Raw genomic sequence first — 15,999 nt, forward strand, 5'->3', positions numbered from 1 at the left:
ATGTATTTGTTTATTATTGCTATTTGTATTTAAATAAATTAATAAAATTTTTACTTAAAAATGAATGAAAAAAAGGGAGAGTGGAGCCCAAGAAGAAAGCAAAAGAACAAGCAGTCAATAAATTACCTAAATTAGATCATTTCTTTACAAAACACAGTAATGAATTATGTCTGGAAGGTAAAGAAAAGACCAGCATTGAATCAGAAAATGTTGAAATGAATGATCCTGTGGTAAATATATCTGTGGATAATTTAAATAAAGCAAGGTCATCAAACAAAAACAATTCAACAATCACAGATATGCCTTCGTTGGAAATTAGTGTTGAACACATTGCACCATTTATTCCTTCAAGCAATCTTGGAGAATACGTAGACATTAACATTTCCGATGAAATAAAAAGAAACATGAGTTTGTCACTTCAAAGACCTAAAGGACCATTTCCAAGGGATCCTGAACAAAGTAGAAGTTTCAGTAACACATACTACTATTCTACTTTAATGTATGGTCCAGTTCTTCGTTTGTGGCTATGCTATGCACAAATTTTAGATGCTGTATATTGCCAACCATGCTGGCTATTTTCAATTAAAAGTCAGTGGCATTCCAGACTACAAGACTGGAAAAATCTATCTTTTCGGTTAAAAACTCAGTGTTTCTAAACATCATATCGAGGCATGTGCCATACATGAAATGTGGCAAAAGAACGCAATGATTGCTAAAGATCTTTAGGAACAAGTAAGATACAGATAATCATTTTGGAAAATGGTACTAGAACAGTTATTTTGGATAACGTTGTTGGCTAAAAATTCTTTAGCATTTCACGGTCATCGGGAAGGATTTTCGGAAGATTACAATGTCAATTTTTTTATCACAAGTCCATTTACTTTCCTACTATGATGATGTAATGAAACAAATTATTAATAATCCATCTGGTTCAGTAATTTATTTAAGCCCCACTATCCAAAATGAGTTAACAGGCCATTTAGGTACCAAATTAACAAAAGAATTAACACTCAAAATTAATTCAGCACCATTCTATTCAATAATTTTAGATACTATTCAAGATCTCACAAAAAAAGATCAATTAAGTGTTATTGTATGACACGTTCATGTAATTCACAACGAAAATGAAAAATCCAAAGATTTTGAAATTTGTGAAACGTTTTTAGGATTCTATGACATGAATGATCATTCGGCAGAAATGATGACCTATAATATAATGAAAATATTACAAAAATTAATATTCCCATTGAAAAATGTGAGGCTAATGCCATGAGTGGGATTTATAATGGTGTGCAGTCATGCATTAAAAGGATCCAATGAAATGCAGAGTACATTCATTGTGCAAGTCACAATTTAAATTTAGTTATCAATGATAGCTTAAATTGTTGTGTTGTAATAATGTTTCATCATTTTTCAACATTCTTCAAAATTTGTATAATATTTTTGGAAATAGTACAAAAAGATGGAATCTTTTTTCTAAATTTATTGGGGAATCTGAAGTTACATTAAAAAAACTAAACCTTACTCGCTGGTCTGGTAGATTACAGTCAATAACAGCTGTGAAAGTTCGTTTTGCAGATATTATAAAAACTGAAAGAAATTAATCTAAAATCAACTAAAATAGCAGACTGAGACGAAGCGCTTAGAATAATGAAGCAAATGATGACATTTGAATTTATATTCATTTGTATATATTTGAATAACATGGTGTGAAATTAATTATGCTTCAAAAACTCCACAGAAGCATGATACAGACCTTGATGAATGTACTTCTGTATTGGATAGGGTCAGTAAAAATTTACAAAACATTTGAAATTCATATAAACAAATTAAATACAAATCTCAGCAAACTGCCAAGGAAATTTGAAGACAAACGACAATGTAGAACTAAAAAGACAGTACAGATGAATTAGCTTCAGATTTTTTGTTTGATAATAGAGGTCAGTTTTTTTTTAAATCAGTGTTTTTTACTATGCTTTAGACAAAATTATAATACAAATTAAAAATCGTTTCGAAAGTATGAAGTTAGTAAAAAATTATTTTGCAACACAAGAACTGAAAAAAATAATTGAGTGTGAAAATCTCATAAAAAAGTATTCATCTGTATTCTCTCTGCAACTGCCGATTCAATATTGTAATTTGATCACACTTATTAAACAAGATTTATCAGCAGACATGTCTATCAGACAATTTTTTTTATTTGTTAATTTGAAAATAGTGCCCTAGAAAGTGACTTTTCAGAAATTTTTACTTCATGTTATTTTTTACCCTGCCCGTGTCAGCTGCTTCTGCCGAAAAATCATTTAGTAAATTATGAATAATAAAAGAATATAAAAGAAATGCTACTGGTCAGAGTACACTGAGCAACTTTCAGTGTTGGTTACTGAGCATAAATATGCCAGTAAAATGGATTTAAAAGATATTATTAATGATTTCGCAAATGTAAGAGCACAAAAAGTAACATTTTAGCTTTTTTTTTTTTTTGTAAATTTATTAGTTACAGTATAATTTTTTGTTTGTCAAATTGTATTTAATAAGTATCATATTGTAATGTTAATTTTCATGTTTTTGATGTTTGTAAAATTATAAAGAAATCGTAAATAAAATACATATTTATGTTATTAAAATGATTTAACATTTTTTTTATATTATACCTAATCAAAATTTATTTTAATAAAAATAAGGGGCCCAAAAAACTTAGCTACGCCACTGCCCCTGGATTAATATTACTTGTATCCAATATGGTTTTAAATAGGTTTTTTTTTTAAAAATGGCCTTACTAAGCTTTTCACATCATTTATTCTACTAAAGCTGCATTCCCTACTCGAAACCTTCTGTCTTGCCTTATTTTTTTTTCAAAAATAAAAAACTCTGTTTTCATAACTTTTAACCTTTCTTGGCATAAGCATATCATTACTTGTCTTTCGAGCTGCTACTGACTGTAAAAATCTCAAATTGCTTTGCTATGGAATATTATGTCCACATTTGGAGTAGCACTTCTAAAGTTTCCTTTAATCTACAAAGCTCTACCCAAAAGAGAACAGCCAGATTAAGTAATGACATGTCTTTTGAACCATCTTCACTCTGTATCAGACAAACATTCAGATTCTGCTATGTCTTTTCCAATATTCCACATGACTCCACAGGTACCATTTTTTTGAATTGGTATCTGTAATTACCTCCAAATAAATCTGCACACATGCCTCAATTAGTCAACACCCATTTACCTTTTCAATTCTAAACTCTTGAACTAATTTTTCCTTTACCTTCCTTCATATGTACATCTGGAAAATTACAATTTACAGAAATTCAAGTCCAACATAACAAGCATCTTATCTTTTAAACTTTTAACCATCATCAGGCATTTTCAATCCACTGCAGGATGAAGGCCTTTCCAGCAACTATCAAATTCCTCCTGTTTTTATTATACATAGTACTAAGTACCACAAGAGGTTCATTATAAAATGCAACCTGCACTTTACCAACCTTTAAAATTTTATCTGCCAGATAAAACTGCTTAACTGATAGTCTTCCCTCACTCAATGGAATGTTCATAGCCTGAATTCTGATGGACCTTGAGAAGAAAACCTTTATCAGATACCCACTGATTTTGATGAAAGGTTAATTCCTTGTTTCAAATGTAGCAGCATGGTTCTTTCAGTCAAGCAATGTGTTTGTAATTAAGCATTATTTATCAAACAAATCATTCACTGCATGTCAAGAAGCTTTCCAAGTAGCATCTCTTCTGGATGCTACTTGGAAAGCTGTGAGACTATCACTGTCATTGGTTTAAAAATTTTGTGCATGGAAACCTTGGAGTGCTAGGTACCTTAATCTCGGTGAACCTCAGTTCCCTTTCAGTGACTATGTGAACAGTTAGAATAAATGAAACTCCAGTATTGACAACCTACATTCTATTCATGAAAGTCCAATGCACTTACCAAAAATTGTGGTGCAGGTGTGTGATACCATGTCAAAGAATTGCCTGTCCATTACTATTGAAAGCTACAATTAATGTGGAATTTTATCAGAATGTCATAATGCAATTTACTGCTTTAGTGGAGAAGGATGAATGAGAATCAATGTTTCAGCAAGATGCAGTCCCCCTCCCATCATATTGGCTGCACAGATGTGACATTTTTGCATTTTTTGGAGAATGAATAAATTCAGCAGAATGCTTTCCTCAAAGATTTTCAAATCTTATTTTCTGAAGTTTTTATTTGTGGGTATATTTAACATAAACATAACATTATACTAACATATAGGTTAATGCAAAAGCATCATTTTAACACAGCCATCTACCAAAGTAGTTAAATTAATTAATTAAATTGGCATAGTTTTGGTTATATCTCACATTGTGAATGCTTTCACAAGCTGCCATGGTATTGTACTACCTCCAATAAGTAACACTTCACCAGTGGAGAAGACTACTGTTACTTATTCTCATCGGATACCACCACCCAGACGGCAATGTTTCAAAGCTTGTTGAATTCTCCTCGGTGGGTGGGCAGGTACTCTGGTGTTGCAATAGTGAGAACCCAATTATGAAGTATAACTTCACAATATGAGAAATGCCTGATGGTGTGCAGTGATATAGACTATAAAATATTTAAGGGCAAAGGCCTTATGCTATGAGGTAGAATGACTAACATATAGGTTAGTACAAAAGCCTCTGGTAGACGGCTACGTTAAAATGATGGTTTTGCACTTTTGATCCATCCAAGATAACGCCTCCCTCCCCAGATGAGAACATCTCGACCTCCATATTGATCCTTTTGAGTGATGTTTGTGGGGTGATACCATGTGCCAACCTCTCGCCAGATTAGCTGACATCCAGAATTGCTGCTGAGACTGAATCTACTCTCATCAGTAAAGAGTACCTTAAGTAGATTTTGTGGTTGTAGCCATTAGAAATAGTTTTGGTTGGTCCTTAAGTTTTGCACACCAGTATATTTCGTAGTCCATAACATTATACATATTTCTGGTCATTTTACAGAATTCTGTATCATCACAGTTTACCAAGGTAGAGTTGAACTAATGTTCTAGAGCTGCTCTACATAAGATATTATACATGTCCACATGTGGGGATATCTGAAAGGACAAGTGAATAAAAATAACCCTGTCATTTTATAGGAATTAAGAATAACCACAAAAAAATGCATTTCTTTTGCTGGTCAAATTAAACTGATTCTTGTATAAAAAAGTGGCGGATGTTTTCAAAATTTAGTAAAAACATTTCTGTAAGTACATACGTGTCTTTTACAACTTTTTTATGTCTAAAATAAATTTCTTGTAAAAAAAGGGTAGATTTTATTATCAACACCTTGTAATATCTTTCATGTTTGGAGTCATCATATAAAAAAAAAATCTTATATACTGCATCAATTGCTATTTAACTAAGTACACTAATATTGTTTTTGCTGCACTCAAGTGTTGTTGCAAATTGTTTTTGTCATATATTTGTTAACAAAATGAAGCAGCCAAATTACATACATTGAATCATGTTGTCCTTCTATGTCTCAAAGAAATTCAATTGATTCTCTCCATTTTTTACTTTCCATAGTTTAAGAATGGCAAGAAAGTTTTAATTCTTTAAATAAGAAGGAATTTGACATTTGTATAAACATAGTGAACGTCGCACATTCCAATAAACAGGATGCCTCCACTCTCCTTCAAGTCCAGGTAAATCTCCAGCAAATTGGATATATCCCCCATGTTGCTGCATCTGAAACAATCAAAGGTGCCGTCAGAGCTCTCCATTTCATTTAGGAAAAATATATGGCCAATCATAAGAAGTCTCATGGCACAGCAAATATAAAGCTGAGGTTTATCATCCAATTTTTTTGTTTGCAGAGCTTCAGTTTGGATACCACGTTACAGTAACAATACCAAGTATATGTGCTACGTGTTTCACTTGGAATGCATTTTTAATCCACTTAATTTTTTGTTAGTGCTACTTTCTCCATTTAATTTAAAGCATGGCATCTGAACTGTCCTCTAATAAATTTTTTCTTAGTCTAAGAACACAGTGTTTTTCTATTCAGATCATTGTTACACATTAGCACTATGTCCTTTAACAATCATATCAGCATTGTGGAATAATTTTACACACATTATTTGAGGAATAATATAATATTAAAACAGTTTTATTGTTCTTTAATAATTCATGTGGAAATGATTCTTTTTATGTGAATGAACAAGCTTACAACACTGACAATGATGCTGACCAGAGGTTTCACAAGTGAAAAACAATCAGTACAAAACATTTATTTTACACACATTTTCTGGGCATGATTCAAGTGTTACGTATTCCTAGTGCTTGTTCTAGTTCTGCTCTCCTCTGCTGGACTTTACCATAGAAATAGCGACACACAGCTTCTTGAGCCCAAGGCTGGTAATAAAAATCGGAACGTCTTTCTTCTTCAGGATTGCCAACAACATCTGTCATGGTCTAAAAAAAAGGGACAATATGAAATATATTGATTCTGAACATTATAATGTTTTAAGACCAGACTCAAGCAAAACTTTTATATATACACATATATAATATATATTGTTCTGTCAATGAAAAAAAAAACAGTATTTGATATCAGAACAAATATCAGCAAAATGACATAAGGAAATTTTTTTTATTTTTTTTAATAAAAATAATAAGAGTAAAAGAAATGGCAATTGGCCATTATCCTCCCACTAGTGTAAGCTGCAAGTAAATCTAACCTAACCAGTGAATATTTATGCATGCTTATATTTATATTTAAACATAAATATACACTGGTGGGAGTATAATATACAAGCACCTGCCAATATAATTGTTATCTATACATCCCCTATGTCTAGCCATTTTTTAAAATTTACATCAGCTCTCCTGTTCTATTACATTGTCACAATTTGTTCAAATAGTTAATTACTGTATAGTTAAAGATAAATTAAATACAAGTCATGAAAGCACGTCTAAGGTCCTACATGCTACAAAATACTTGGATTATGGTTGGAACATATGCAGTGATTGTGAAGGGGGGGGTTTCACAAAATACTGTTCTGTTTTGTGTTTGTGGGACAGCCATGCGACAGATAAACATTATGTTGTGCAACATTGAATAGGACAAGCAAGATGAGTTCATACCAGGACAATGTAATGTAAAATGTATTCCTTTAGTGCAATCAAACAAGGTTCTTCTTTCACCCCTGCTCATCAAACTTGGATTGATGAAAAATTTTGTGAAAGGACTAGATAGAGAAGGTAATGGATTTGCAAACCTGAGAAGTGAGTTTCCTGATTTAATTTATGCCAAAATTAAGGAATTTTCGTAGGACCCCAAATTTAGGAAACTCCTGAAAGACTAAGTTTGAAACCCAGTTAAAGGACGTTGAATTGGCAGCTTGGTGATAATTTAAGGCAGTAGTACATGGTTTTTGGGTAATAGGAACGAAGAAAACTATGAAATGTTGGTGTCTAATTTACTTGAATGCTAAATAAACATGGACTGTCGTATGTCATTGAAAATTAATTTTCTTCATTCCCATCTCGAATTTTTACATGCTGGGAGATTTGAGTGATGAATAAGGGAAGCAGTTTCATTAAGATATTTCCACGATAGAAAAGTGGTACCAAGGTCACTGAGATCCTGTAATTAGCATTAGTTGTAGCATATGTTGCAAGAAAGCAAGCTTATATATACACAGCATCAGCCACAAAAAAAAATAAATAAATAAATAAACTTCCCATTTCACTCATCCAGTCACTCCAAATGTTTGTCTAGTTCAGAGTTAAATTTATTTAAGCTATCAACTTCCACAACAACAGATGAAAGTATGTTCCAGCAATCAACTACCCGCTAGCTAAAGGCAAACTTCCACACATCTATTCTACAACTGTCTTTCCTCAATTTGAATCTATGCCCCCTCAGCTGCAATTTCTGAGGAAGAATCCCATCAGCATTGAGCTTGCTCAAACCATTGAAGGCCTTATACATCCTAATCAGATCACGTTGCAGGTGCCTAGTCTCCAGATGCTGCAACTTGCAGGACTTAAGCCTTTCTTGATAAGAGCACTCCTTTGTTCTTCTCACCAATCTTGTTGCCCTTCTCTGTACTTGTTCTAGAAACTCTACATCCTTCCTAAAATGAGGCCTCCACACCTGTATACACTACTCAAGGTGTGACCTGACCATTGCCTTATATTGTACAAATGGATAATCACCTCCTTGTCTCTGCTGGCAAAATTCCTATATATCATTGACAAAACTCCATGACTTGCTCTGGCAGCCCATCTGCATTGCTTAGAGAACTTCATACCTGCCTGCATAATTACCCCTAGGTCTACTTCATTCACAACTGTGTGGTACCTCCCTGAGTGTGGTACCACACAGTTGGCACATTTCTCTTGGGTTACTACTACTATCACCCATATGGATTACTATGCATTTATCAATATTAAACTTCAGTTGCCAGTTCTCAGCCCATCTGCCCAAATTTCCTAGATCCTGTTGCAGTAGCATACTGTCTTTACTGTCATTACCAACCCTGCCAACTTTTGTATCATCTGCAAACTTGGACATAAAGCCTGGTACCTTCATCGATATCATTGATAATTACACAAAACAACAATGGGCCCAGCAACGAACCCTGGGGCACTCCACTAATTACATTAGTCCACGCAGAGCAGTGTCCATTTATTACCACTCTCTGCCATCTCCCACTCAACTATCCATTTATCTATTGCAGCAACTTGCCCTTAATGCCATACCGCTCTAATCTGTAAAGCAGTCTTCATGTGCAACAGTATCAAAAGCTTTCCTGAAATTCAAGTATATGATATCAAAATTATTTTTTACATCCAGTTCCTTTGTATCCACATCGTAGAATCCAATCAAATTGGTCAGACAAGACTTCCCCTTAACAAACCGATGTTGTGTCTGAACTATTATTGCAGTCTTGTCTAAGTGATCCTGTATCACTTCTTTAAAAAAAAAAACTCCATTATTTTCCCCGGAACAGAAGTTAAACTAATAGGTCTATAATTATTTGTGTCACCCTTTGAATCCTCTTTGTGAACTGGGGATACATTTGCACATCCCCAGTCCATGGGGACCTCCCCTGAATCAAAGGATGCTCTCATAACTATGGTTAAGGGTTTGCTTACTTCCCTCGCTGCCTCCTTCAATATAACTGGATAGATTCCATCCACCCCAGGTGGCTTTTTTTATGTTTAAATTCTACCATTTCTCCTCCACTTTGCTCTCAGTTATTACAAAATAATTTAGGTCCCTGTTAAAGTTTGATAAACTTCTGGCCTCCTCTTCACTACAGATTTCTTCATGTGTGAATGCAGATGCAAAATACTCATTCAGTTTGTCAGTTACCTCAGTGGGATGATCAACAGTCGAACCATCAATATCAAGTGAACCAATCTGATTCATTCCCTTCCTTCTAGAGTTTACATAAGAAGTCTGTTGTTTTTCAATGAATCCTTTGCCAAAGATTTCTCGTAATCAGCTTTCGCTTGCCTAACTTGATAATTTATATGCACCCCATGCATTTTTCTTCTCTGCCGCGAGCCTCATTAGTTTATCTCACATCCATTTAGGTCTAAATCTTGAACAGTATTTCTTAGTTGGTATGAAAAGCTTAATAGCTTCCAAGATTAATTTTTTGAAGGCTTCCAATTTAGAATTCTCCGTTTTTAACATCATCACTTGATCCCACTGTACAGAATTTAAAAACTGTCTGAGACCCGCTGTAGTCACCTTTACGAAAACAAAACCCTTCCCTTTATCCTTGATGGTAGTTACATCTTTAAGTAAATCCCACTTTAAGTAAATCAGCAGACTGTGATCACTGTCACCTAGTGGGTCCTTTATCTGCAAATTCCTAATGCATGAATCATCACTGCTGATAATCAGATCAAGAGTATTACTCCCTCTGGTTGTCCCTTGAACATGTTGCTGTAGAAAATAATTCTCCAATAAATTCAGAAAAGTCTTGCTAGAATGCGAGTGACCAACCACAAGTTCCAGTCAATATCTGAAAAGTTAAAATCTCCCATTACAAAATACATTCTGATTTAGTAATGATGAGGGATTACTGCTGGTTCCTTGTGAGGGAGAGTAAGCAGGAATACAAGAGAAAATTCCTTAGCAGCACACATTTTTAAGGATAATTACAGGTAAGCTGATTATATATTACTAATCTGATGATATATTGAGAAAAATTATCATAAATCATAGTGAAATTTTTTGCTATGATTTATGATAATTTTTCTGAAGTTGAATGAGTTATAGAGAACATAAAATATTTTTTTACACTTGTATTACAAACTTGAATTATATATATATATATATCCCTTTATTTTAACATTAAGTGTTGGTATATCTTTTGATTTAGATGTGATAGACTTTTTATGGTAATTTTTGGAATCAGTGCATTTATTTCTTCCAGAATCGCATTTTCATTGTGGAGATATGACAAAAAAATTTTTTTTGTTGGATAGTGTTATAGATTCAATTTTCTCAGCTACAGAAGTCAAATATATAGGTCTGTACTTATATATATTTCATCCATAAGGGTAACTTGTAAGTTGGAGAGAAATTTGCTATTGCTCTCGGAACTTTGCTTGAATCAAGGGATGCTTTAATTTTTACAGATAGAGGTTTGTCAACGTGTTCTTCTAATTTTTTGCAATATAACTTGATAAATGTCATTGACAGCTCATGCCTTGTTTGGTTTTATATATGATAATTCTTTTTTTTTTCTAGTCCCACTTAAGTGATCACAAAATTCTGTTCCAAATAGCTGTTGGCTGGATCAATATCCTCTTAAATGCATGTGCTAATGCTTTCCTAATTAGCATTAGCATTATTACTAGCATTAGTAGAGGCATTTGATGCAAGAAAGCAAACTTATGCAGCATCAGCCAAAAAAAAAAAAAAAAAAACCCCACTTCCACGTCACCCCTCTGTTCGTTCAAAATACCTGTCCAGCTGAGCCTTAAACTTATTTAGGCTATCAACCTCCACGACAAGGGATAGAAGTCTGTTCCACCAACCAACCACCCGCTGGCTAAAGGCAAATTTCCGCACGTCTATCCTACATCTGTCTTTCCTCAATTTGAATTTATGCCCTCTCAGGTGATTATTCTGAGCAAGAGGAAGAATCCCATCAGCATTGAGCATGCTCAAACCATTCAAGGCTTTATACACCTCTATCAGATCACCTCGCTGGTGCCTAGTCTCCAGACACTGTAATTTGCAAAACTTTAGCCTTTCTTCGTAAGAGCACCCCTTTGTTCCATTCACTAATCTTGTTGCCCTTCTCTGTACTCGTTCCAGCAGCTCTACATCCTTCTTGAAATGAGGCCTCCAGACCTGTATACAGTACTCTAGGTGTGGCCTGACCATTGCCTTATACAAGGGAATAATTACCTCCTTATCCCTGCTGGAAAAATTCCTGTATATCATTGACAATACTCCATGAGCTACTCTTGCAGCCCATCTGCACTGCTCAGAGAACTTCATATCTGCCTGCACAACCATCCCCAAGTCCCTTTCATTCTCTACCACTGTCAGCGTAGTACCACAGAGTTGATACGTTGCTCTGGGGTTACTGTTTCCCATGTGTAGTAATTAATGCCTGCTAAACAAGACCAAAAGTATTAGGACACCCATCCACAATGTTGTGTATTATGCACACATGCAAATCAACTCAGATATACCAATATAAATCCTGTGGGTCTTTCTGTGTATTAGCAGCATGTTAGAAGTCAGTATATGTCGGAGATTAGAACCTACACATTTTCAATATGGGATGGTGTTTTGATGTTAATCAGCAACCTGTGTACATAACTGTGACTTGTCTGGACCCCCGAAAATCCACTGTGTCCGATGTTATTCAAAAATGAAAAAATGCAGATGACACCTCAATGAATAAAAGGTCTGGATTGCCTCACATTCTCATATAATGTTTCCAATGAACCATAAAGAGAGCAGTTTGTGCGGCATGCATGTTGTCTGTTGAAAACATCATATAACAGGTTGAAGAGGACATTCCTAAGTATATCTGCTAATCAAAGGGAGCTGCACAGCCTTAAGTTCAATGGTAGGGCAGTCGTGCATAAGCCCAACATCACAGTTAATAATGCAAAATGGAATTTGGAACTGAATCATTCCTAATGTTTCTGGTCTCTAGAACAGTGGTATTAGGTGCACTAAGGAAGGACAAATCTCACTGCACAATGTTGTTCTGATGGACATACCTAGGTGTAAAGATCACCTGGATTGTGGATTTCTGTTGGATTGTGTTGTCTTGACCATTAATTTTGGTGGCGGCAATCTGATGGGTATGGGGCTGTTTCAGCTGATTCTGTCCATTGGTGGCAGTGCCATTGGACAGAATCAGCTGAAAACCACAAAAGTCTGTGAACTTTCTGGACAATTAAATGCTGTCTACACTGTGGCATTGCTAGAAACAGACCCTGCAGTATATTGATATGACTACACTCCACATCACGTGAACAAAGTTTGTGAATGATGTTGAAAACTTAAAACTGGCTGGGTCAGACCTCAGCCCCACTTGTAAGTAAAACTACAGAACCAGATCAGGCTGAGGCCAAAACAGCCTTCCAAACTGGTTGTGGCAGCTACTTAGGAGGAACTGGAAGTAAATTCCAGCCAATACCTATTGGAAGCTGGTAGAAAAGATGCTCAGGAGAGCTGAGACAGACTGTTGTACATGTCAAAGGTGGGCATACTATGTAATTTGGTTTTGAATTAATGCAATTACTTGTGCATGCCAAAATACTTTGTGTTATATTATGATGCAAGGAAGCAAGCTTATACAGCATCAGCCAAAAAAAAAAAAAAAAAAAAGTGTGTACCATGTATACATGAAAGATTTTTTATCCTTGGCTTGGACAAGGTTCAAGGAGTTTAGTATGAAAAGAATCCGAACACGTTTAACATTTTAAACCATTTTTTTTTTTTTTTTTTTTTTCCCAACAGTTTCATGAATTTGAGGTTGCAATACATGTTCAATTGGTAGTTTACTTACAATGGATTTGTGATAGCTAAAATATGATATATATACTTGAGATTGTAAATGTCTTTGAATCACAGAATCAATTATAGTTCCATGACTGGTCAATAGAGATCTAGAAGTATTTAACATTAGTCCAAATTTATTTGCTAAGAAATTAGTCAAAAGTTTGGATTGAGTGTCTGCAAAATTAATGTTGAAATCTCCACTAAGTATCATTGGTATTTGGTCACATTTTTTGTGAGAAAATTGTTGTAGCAGTGCAGCTCCTTCAATCATGTAAGGAAATAAAATGAAATGGATGATGTGTTAGATCTTTTGGTTAGGTGAAATATAAATGACTACCAACATATCATTTGACCATCAGGAAGAAGGTATTCAGCTGCACAAATGTCCCGAACAGGTCTAACACTCATGGATTTGCCAACAGTTTGTCAATAAATCATTTCCATATGAGAAGTAATAACACGAGTACAATTTTCTCTCTTATGATAAACTGCTACACTGCCAGCTTGTTGATCTTCTCGTTTGAATTGAACAACACAATCAAAGTTAGGTATGCTTACTACTTCTTTGTTATTTAGCCACATTTCAGAAAGTATAAGTAAATTTAATTGTTGTGTGACTGCATCAGTGAGATCGTCACTGTAAGCACATAAACTTTGACAATTTAAGGTTAGAATGGAAAGATCTTGTCATTTACTGATGAACTCATATAAAGTATCTTGCATGGTAAATAGAGGATTACTCGACAACCTGGTCATTTCAGCTTGAAGTGCAAAAGTGGATGTAGCATTTCTCAGTCCATGATAAAATTTCTTTTCTCCATTTGCAGCAATAATGTAAAGATCACTGATATCGGTAACACGAGATAATGCAACATAATCTAGTTGTTGTTCATGATATTTCTCGTATTCATAATCTACAGAATCGAAATTACCTCCGTGAGATTTAAGGATGGTAATAGCACAAGCTGATATTAGTGGAAAATTATTTTGTTTAGCCAAGATCATTCTGTTGTTATTCAACAAAACACTCGTACTTCTCCTTGTGATCGGTACGGCTTCTAAATCAATTTCTCTAGCCATAGCAAACCAATGAGCCTTCGTTCTAGCAAGTTGACCCACAGCAGGTGATCCTGGAAATTTCAAACAAAAACGTTTAATACAATTAGTCTCTTCGTCATATTCAATGCATGACAATTTTCCTAAAGTTCTGTTAGCAAGACCATCAGACACGTCAATATTAGTGGTTATCAAGTATGGTTTGCCAATAAGTAAAGGAAGTTCATATGGTAATCCACCGGTGTCTGATACTGCTATTTTATGAAGTTTTTGTCGCACGAGCTTCACATTCTGCATCTCTTTACCCGACAAATGTCTTGAACAATCAACATAACAGTATCCAGAGACGTATTTAACACAGAATTATTATAATTGTTCACAGATTTATTTTTCAAATATAAACAAACACCATCAGAACACAAATTGTCTGCTTCTTCTTTGCTCTTAAACCTAGAGTCGATAAGTTCCTGTTCATTATCAGTTAACTGAACACATTTCCGATTTTAGTCAACACTCTTGAGAATTATGAATTTGACTGTCTCATCACTTAATTTGAACCTATGCCCCATCATGTTCTTAATCACAGCAAGTGGAAGCATCCCATCAGCATTGAGCCTGCTCAAACCATTCAAAGCCTTGTACACCTCAATCAGATCACCTCGCAGGTTCCAATATCACTTCACTGAGTTTGTAATATTGTAACTCACGCCAAAGATTGCGGCCTGCAAGGTGTTGCTTAATGTTGGTTACTTTTGATTGTACTTTTATTCTTTTGGCATAACATTAGTTGTGAACAATTGTGAAACAAAGCCAGTCACACTTTTTTATATTTTCCCATTTGTAACTTTTTTTAATATTTTTCCTCTTTGTAAGCCTTCACTTGTCAGATGTGCTTGGTGCACGTGTAGAATAACACAATGATAGGCAGTAAGATTAATGTATATCTACAATTTCAGTTTATGCAGGGCAAGTATTCTTTGAATCATCCTTAAAATTCACCCACAAATATATTTGTAAGTCAATTATATGTCACATGGATTTGTCACATTATATGTCACGTGGTTGACATAATAACACAATGTGGTTTGTATTCATAATTTTAATCCACCACTATATATAAGGTGCTTTTCAGCAATAAAAGCTGAATGCTTACACTTAAATATTAATTGGTTTTCATTAATACACATTATGGCAATTATTTATCAAATGTATCATCAATAATTTAAACAGTATATAACCTACCTTCAGATCTCTCATTTGTGATATCAACCACTTGTTAATAAACTGCTGAGGATCTTTGGCAAAACTAAGAAAGAATTCTCTGTTTGTTTTGAGCTGATTTATAGTTTCTACTGTTTCATGTATCTGAAATGGAACAACTTCTATAAGTATAACTTAAAACTATTTATAATTTGTAAGTTATAATATTATTAAGAAATCATAACACCATTTATTAATAGTTCAGGAGAATAATATTTTAGGAAATATTCAAATTTTGAAGAATATTTACAGAATAATATTATTATTACAGTTGTTGTTATATTACTTCTCCCTGATACAGGGTTCCACTTCATGACAGGTACTGGTACCAAGTGCAGTGGTTATTATTGCTGGTCGAAGAACTCTCTGACTATCCTACACGTGTTCAGGGTTGAGACTTTCTAGAGTTCCTTGTACGTATTCTCTGGAAGACCTATTGCTGCTAGGCTGTTCAGTAGGGTTTTTGACACCATGCTGGTGGTTGACACAATGATTGGGATGGCTTTTACTTGTTGCATATGCCACATCTTTTTGATCTCCTGTCGTAGGTCTGAGTGCTTCCCGATCTTTTTCTAGAGGATGCCAGTGTTGGGCACTACTATGTCAATTAACAGGTAGCCTTTTCCTTCAACAAGGGTTATGTCCG

At 34.5% G+C, this 15,999-nt stretch overlaps 1 protein-coding gene across 4 annotated transcripts in view; it reads right to left on the bottom strand.

Moving 5' to 3' along the window:
• Window positions 1-6,130: 6,130 nt before the first annotated feature.
• Bap60 (Brahma-associated protein 60) overlaps window positions 6,131-15,999 on the bottom strand; it is a 165,470-nt gene continuing 155,601 nt past the window's right edge. For all 4 annotated transcript variants that reach the window (XM_090372238.1, XM_090372219.1, XM_090372224.1 and 1 more), the window contains 2 exons: window positions 15,336-15,458; window positions 6,131-6,451 (listed from right to left, as the gene is read on the bottom strand). In XM_090372238.1, the coding sequence (XP_090228364.1) occupies window positions 6,296-6,451; window positions 15,336-15,458 (279 nt within the window). In that variant the 3' untranslated portion in view covers window positions 6,131-6,295. The remainder of the gene's footprint in view (window positions 6,452-15,335; window positions 15,459-15,999) is intronic.

This window comes from Mastigoproctus giganteus, chromosome 1 (assembly GCF_048544385.1).
Source record: "Mastigoproctus giganteus isolate SK-2022 chromosome 1, ASM4854438v1, whole genome shotgun sequence".
In the NCBI taxonomy this organism is placed as follows: domain Eukaryota; kingdom Metazoa; phylum Arthropoda; class Arachnida; order Uropygi; family Thelyphonidae; genus Mastigoproctus; species Mastigoproctus giganteus.